We start from the raw sequence: 7,209 nt of genomic DNA on the forward strand, positions 1-7,209 counted from the left end.
TGTAATTTCTGTTAAACTTAAAATTATTCTAATACATTTATTTTATGATAGGAAAAAAATTCTTCAACACAAGGAAGATGCCATGGACAAATTACTAGCGGAAAACACGACAATTACTCCCGCATTAGAGCATGAGTTGGAAGAGGAAGCAATCAAAAGCGTTTGTGGCAGAGAAAAAACAAGAAAATCTGGATATGAGGTAAAGAATGGACCGATTTTTCGAAAAAAAGATATGTTAATCATTTCGACGGTCGAACCATCTCCACGAGCTTCGAATGAGAATGAAGAGCTAAAGAGTAAAATTGACGATCTTCAGAATAAACTTAGGGAGGAAAAGGAACAAAATCAAGAGAAGTTGAACAGACTACAAGAATATCTAGCTACTAAGTTTGATGATTTTGACTCGACCATGGTTTCATCTACGAGCAATGAAGGAAGTGGTGATTAAAGAAATGAGAACTCCAACGGCATACCAGGATAAGGGCGTTAGTAAATCGCGGATGTCGGATTCAACTTTAATATTTCATTTATCTTAGATTTTTTTGCAGTATTGATTTGGATATATTTGGATTATTTTTTATTCTTAGTTTTTCATGAATATTGTTTTGACGATTGTGCATGATTTTATAACAAATTTATTTACGAATTTGTAGGTACGAATGCTATTCAGAGGAAGCTTATTTTAGATTCTTATGTTAGTCTCGTATACATAAATGCTTGTCTTAGAAGCATTATATTTAGAGCTAAAATTTAGTCTCCAAAGCACCATGACCAGAATAAATAAACAGTCACAGATGCCATTGTATTTGAGACTGAAAATCAATATCGAAAGCTCTACATCAAAGACAAAATCTGTTATCTGAGACTAAAAATCAGTCCGTAAATCTGATTATCCGAGACTAAAAATCCGTTATCCGAGACTAACAATCAGTCACGTTATCCGAGACTAACACCCACGTTATTCGGGACTAAAAGTTAATCTTAAACAGGCTTATTAGTGACTAAATACGAGTTCTCGGCCGGCCTTATTAAGGACTGAAAAATGTGGTATCTGAGACTAATTCTTTGTCATGAATATTGCGGTGCATCCGAGACTGACTTTTAGTCATTGATAGTAGCATCCGCCACTAGGTATCCGAGACTAGCCTAGGAGACTGAATAATCAGTTTCGAATACTCATCCGAGACTATCTGTCGGGTATCGGAGACTAAATAATTAGTATCTGATACCTTGTTTTCTTGTAGTGCGCCTGTCACTTATCACTGTAAAGTCACTCGAATTTTGTATGCCAAGATCTTCAGTTAGCAACATCATGATCCACATCCACGTCTACGTATTCTCCTTTTCTAGCACTGCGTATGCAATTGGTTAATGTGAATTGTTTGGATCAATTTCCACCGCAGCAAGTAACATACCCTTGCAATAGCCTTTAAGAAAGCACCCATCGAATCCCAAGAAAGGTCTGCAACCTTCTTTAAATCCCTCCTTGCAAGCATTCAGACAAATGTAGACTCTTTCAAAGACATTTTTTCCATTCACCATGTTTGTTTTCAATAGAGCTCTTGAACCTGAATTAGTTGTTAGGAGCTGCTTGCAATAATCTTCCAGAATTGCATATTGGTCTTTCACAGAACATTCTAAAATCCATCATGTGTTTTATTGGCGTTGTAAAACATTGACTTCGGTACATTGGTAAACTTTGTTGCAGCACTCAGCTCCTTGAAGTTTTGGTAGTCCAGATTCGAGTTAAGCCTGGGGTGGTCAGTGAATTGATTTGCTAACCACGTACTATTCACTAGCTTATTATAAAAAAAAAACTATTCCACACACATGCTTGTCTATTAGAGTATTGATTCTCACCGTTCTATTATCAAAACTATGAACCTTAGCATTTGCACCCTTTTCCTTTGCATTTAGACCTTATCCTCGTTTGATCGTTATGCACACACTGGAATGCCCTATCCTTATTAATGAAAACCCCTTTTAAAGTACGTCTCAGATGCTCGATTGTTGGGAACTACATTCCCAACTTGAACTTGAAATCGGCTAGGTTTGAGCGCGAGTTAAACTCCCTCCTCAACGTTTGCTGCTCGTCGTCGTTGTGGATGCTCTCAAGGTCCCTAAACCTATAGCCATTAGAGTCTTCATTTTGATCGTCGACGTCTGCAGAAACTTGGTTCACAGACGACCACCATTGTTGAGGGTACTTGGTGTGCGAATCCTCTTCATACTCTTTGTCGTCAACGTACTCCTCCTCTACGAATTCAAAATCATCAACGTCCCATTAGCTTGATGATCGTCTTCCATCTTCGACGACCAAGGAACGAAAATTTTTGGGGTTCTTCGATTTGGGATTTTTTGGGCTTCAAGGGATTTGACTGTTTATTTAGTCGATTTGACATTGTTTTTAGTACCGTTTTATTATATTATTTAAGTGAATTAACATTAGTAATATATCACTGTTACATCTTAGTCATTGATTCGTATTAGACACTAATGGCAAGTCCGATAACAGAGAAAAGATTATACGTGTTGAAAAAAACATTAGGGAGTGAATCGTATCTAGCAAAAAACTTAGAATTATGCCCGCCAAAAACCCAACAAAAAATAAAAGATGTCAACCTCCAAACCCCCTTTAACTACTCTAGTTCAGGTAACAGTTACCAAGAGGGCCACTGCACATTCCAAGATTTACCAATGAAAAATATATGTGCAAAATGTGTATTAAGAGTAGTTTACTTTTAAATTAATTTAATAATAAAAGTATGCTTTGTCTTTATTCAGTATACTAGTTTTATAAACGCGCGATGCACGAGTTAGCAATTTTTTATTTTTTTTTAAGTCAAAAAGAAAAATAAGTAAAATAGAGTAAGTTGAAGATTTTTAATTGTATTAAATTAAATCTAGCAAAATCGTTGTCGAGGATGTTTAAAAAATAACAAAAGGTAGAAAAAAATTATTTTATGATTCAAAGGTTTTCAAAATACTGAATGTTTTCCTATCTGTCAGATTTTTTAGAAGTATTATGGGAAAAAGAAATTTTAGGTAAGTAATATATATATATATATATATATATATATATATTTATATATATATATAATAACATATACTCATAATAATGTATGTTATTGGTATAGTATAATATAGTATTAGTAATCATGATTATAATATACATAAAAAAAATATACAAAATACATTGATGAAAGAGGGAGAAAAAATGAAATAATATAAATAAAAAGATATACAAAATATATTGATGAGATAGCGAAAAAAAAATTAAAGGTCGGGGAAAAAAATAAGGGCATCATAGCGAAATAATCAAAATGAAACTATGAAATTTGTTTTTATCCTATGTTTCACAACTTTTAGGGAAATAGCCAACATGATTATGTGGCAATAATTAAGGTCTTATTTACCCTTATTTATTAATAAATTCGTCATTTTCTCTCTCCTATTTTTTTCCTACACTTTTTTTTAATTAAAAACTTCAAAAAATCATATCTATCTCATATGAACTCGAAATTGAGTGATTCCAAATCCTACGGATTCGTGACGCCGAGATCTTCAAAAATAGATTCATTGTGTTTGATGAAAAATAATGTTTAATACCATAGATGTAGAAAAATCTACCTTATGGAAATAACAGAAATTTTTTGAAATTATAAAAAAAAATGGAAATGTAAATATGATGCATTAAACATAATTTTTCATCAAACACATTGGGTATATTTTTGAAGATCTCGACGCCACGAATTTGTAGGATTTGAAATCACTCAATTTCGAGTTCGTATGAGAAAGATACGAATTTTTGAAGTTTTGATGAAAAAAAAATTATTTGAAAAAAAATAGAAGAGAGAAAGTGATGAATTTATTAATAAATAAGGGCAAATCAGACCTTAATTATTGCCACATAAGCCATTTGGCAATATCCCTAAAGTGGTTTAATTAGTTACAAATCTCAAAAAATAAATGATAATATTTGTTATTGATATAGTATAATATAGTATTAGTAATTATGATTATAACATACATAAAAAAATTAATGTTTGGAAGGAAAAAAAAGAAAAATTGGAAGGAAAGAAAAGAAAAATTCAAAAAAAAAAAAAAAAAAAAAAACAGCCAAAATCGGAAGCCAAAAAACAAAAAAAAAAGCCAAAATCGGAAGAAAAAAAAACTGGCCGTCACGTGTCGCCCCCTAACGGCGCCACGTGGCGGTACCAGGATTAAAGTTAAAGAGGCATTGCCTCTTATTAACTATGGTAAGGATATGCAATAGTTAGTTCTCTTATATTTTTTTTTTCAGTTTTTTTTGTGGAACAGTGAATCCCTTTAGAAACATCATTTATGTAAGAAAACTAACGACAAGAAATATAGAGACAACAAGAAATTCATAGAATGGTTGAAACTTACGTTTGTATATGATGGCAAGCAAAAAAAAAAAAAAAAAAAAAAAAAGAAGAAGAAGAAGAAGAAGCCAACAAATAAGCCTGAAAAAACCAAAATGGCTGGCTGATATAATTTTAGGGATAAAAATAGTCTAATGTTACTGTCAGGTTAATCTGCAAATTATTTTAGCCTCGAACATTTTCTGATCGGAAAATCACCCTCTAAAAGCTCGTCGACACAGAACCGATTCTCGTTTTCATACAAGAGCTTCCACTTCTCAGCTATTTGTCTCAACTTTTCAATCTCAAGCTTAGACTTTTCCAGCTCCATTTTTAGCGAATCAGCAGAGCCTTGTTGCTGAAAAAAAGATTAAAAGGCCAAACCGACCGAACCATTAACCAAAAGATTATTATAACTCCAAAAGATTTTGTTTTTCCTTTTTTTTTGGAAATAAATGCAACAATACCTGAAGCTCTTTGATTAGCCTGTTGGCAACAATCTCACTGATGTACTTCGGTTCCGAGGATTTGTTCACAGCTCTGTGGGAGTCATCACCGATGAGAGCGGTTACGTAATCATCTTCCTCTGTTGAATTATCGTACTTTTCCAACGCTGGAAACAGCGATCCGTTCCTTTTGGAAGAGGCTTGCAGATTCGTGGGTTTTTTGGTGACAATAATATTGTTCACAGGACCTGCAAGTTTTATTATAACACAACATTAAGAAGTAGAAAGCTCTTACATGAAGAAAAAATAAAAATAAAAGTAAAGTGAATCGACCATTCAAATGAAGTCCCGAGGTAAAATAAAATATACCTTTCCCATGTATTAAGACTCGAACAAGGTCATGAGTCTTAGCATTCCAGACCCGTACCTTGCCATCCTCTGATCCCGAAAGCAAATAATTTCGAGATTGTGAATATTCCAAGCAAGTAACGACCTTGCTGCAATATAAGCTCGATTGATTATCATAAGGTCGAAATTCGTTTTGTGAAATAATTTATTTAAAACAAACCTGAGAGTTGAGAGGGAGGTTATGATGTGATGGCCATATTTTTGGGTAGGCGGAGAATCGGAGGTGAGAGAAGCCACATATATTTGACCATCTCTACCGCCGGCAAAGAAAACTCGTTCGCTTGGATCCAATGCAACCGCGTTGATAATCGCCGGGAACACGATATCTCTCAACAATTCTCCCGATACTAAACTCCAAACCTAGGAAATTGCATATCCAAATTCAGAAATCAAGACTCATAAAATTGAAAAAGAACGATGATGAGATTTTGTGAAAACCTCACATTGCCCCATCTATGTCTACATATGAACTTCTAAAAAGAGAATTCGCAGTCTAAATAACGACCACATTAAAAGTCTAATAAATTCATTCCTTTTATCTTTAGACTGCAGACATTTACGCAAAACTTAGTTATTTCAAGTTATATTATTCAGCTCATTTTCTGGAACCCAGAAAACAAAACAAAAAAAAAAAAAAACAAAAAAAAAAAAACGGGGGGGGGGGGGATTTCACCAAGTTCTCTTCCAGAACCTTATTTCAAAATTTTATTCAGCCTCGAGTAAATAAATTTCAGCTCATCCGAAATTGACTCTGTTTGAAGATATCGAAAAGTAAAGATAAGTGCTTTTTGCTTCTTCGTAAATTAAAAATATTCATTGAATCCACCATACCTTACACGTCCGATCTTGTGAAGCCGAGAGAATGATGGAATTGTAGCTTCCGAAACCAGCTACGATGTCGGTTATGCCGAGAGTATGCTCCGACAAGCTGTGCTTGTAAGGATGGCTAGCTTGCTCCATCATCTCATCGTCGAATAACCTTACAATCAAATCATCACCAAACCAAAAGCTTCAGACTCTCCACAGAGAAAGACTTACACGGAATCAGACATGAATGACAAAGCTTAAATCAAACAACATACATCAAAAGCGACCACACTTTAATGGAGCCATCCTCGGAGCCGGAAATCAGAAGATAATCGCTCCTCGAGAACACCAAACAAGTAACAGCCCTGTAATGGGCGTTCCATTTTTTAAGTAGCCTACCGCTAGTAACCTGACCAATATTAAATAAAAATCAAAATCATGTAGAAAATATAAAACAATAATAAATTAAAATCAGAGACACGGACCTCCCACAAGTAGATGTCGCCGGAAACACCGCCGCCAGCTAGATAAGTGCCGTCACTGTTGGCAGCGACCGGCTTTATGTGTTCGGCAGGGAAGCTCTTGACTTCAACGGAGGGCTGCGTTATCGGAGAACATTATAATTATATATTCAAATATATATATATATATATATATATATATATGTATATATATACATATATAAAGAGAGCAAACCTTGGACCAGGACCAGTAGAGGAGCGAGCCAGAGGCGGCGGAGGGTTTGCGAATCTCGGAAGAAGCGATGACGTGGCCGAGGGAGACGAGTCCGTGAGAAGGAGACGCGCACGACTTGTGGCGGAGGTGTTCGGCGCCACTGTCCAGCTCGAAGCATCCTACGCCCTCCTCCGCCGATGACGACGTCAGCACCACCTCCATCACGCCGGCCGGAGAATTGAAAATAAATAAAACGGATTTTAACACAACTTCTTTCTTCTATTTAATTTTCTTAACCTAGCTCACTATAATACGACAACCATTTGAAATGTGTCAAATAATAAATAAATAAAGGATAATTTACAAAAATCACCCTGAACTCTTACTCGATTAACAAAGTGCACCTCTACTCAGATTTTTAACAAAAATTACTCTGAACTCAAATTTGTGTTGACTTTGCCCCTTCTATTATAGTTTATCAGTTATCA

General features: G+C 34.9%; 1 protein-coding gene across 1 annotated transcript; it reads right to left on the minus strand.

Annotated features, from left to right (window-relative positions):
• Positions 1-4,451: 4,451 nt before the first annotated feature.
• Positions 4,452-6,992, minus strand: LOC149390139 (protein ROOT INITIATION DEFECTIVE 3-like). Its single transcript, XM_089618674.1, has 8 exons — positions 6,743-6,992; positions 6,532-6,645; positions 6,322-6,455; positions 6,071-6,218; positions 5,400-5,599; positions 5,201-5,328; positions 4,853-5,079; positions 4,452-4,743 (listed from the first exon to the last, which is right to left on the minus strand). The coding sequence occupies exons 1-8, from the start codon at positions 6,941-6,943 to the stop codon at positions 4,567-4,569; spliced, it is 1,329 nt and encodes a 442-aa protein (XP_089474800.1). The 5' UTR covers positions 6,944-6,992; the 3' UTR covers positions 4,452-4,566.
• Between the last annotated feature and the right edge of the window lie 217 nt (positions 6,993-7,209).

Source organism: Urtica dioica, chromosome 7 (genome assembly GCF_054948205.1).
Source record: "Urtica dioica subsp. dioica isolate 48M chromosome 7, U.dioica_male_clone48M_v1_H2, whole genome shotgun sequence".
Lineage (NCBI taxonomy): Eukaryota > Viridiplantae > Streptophyta > Magnoliopsida > Rosales > Urticaceae > Urtica > Urtica dioica.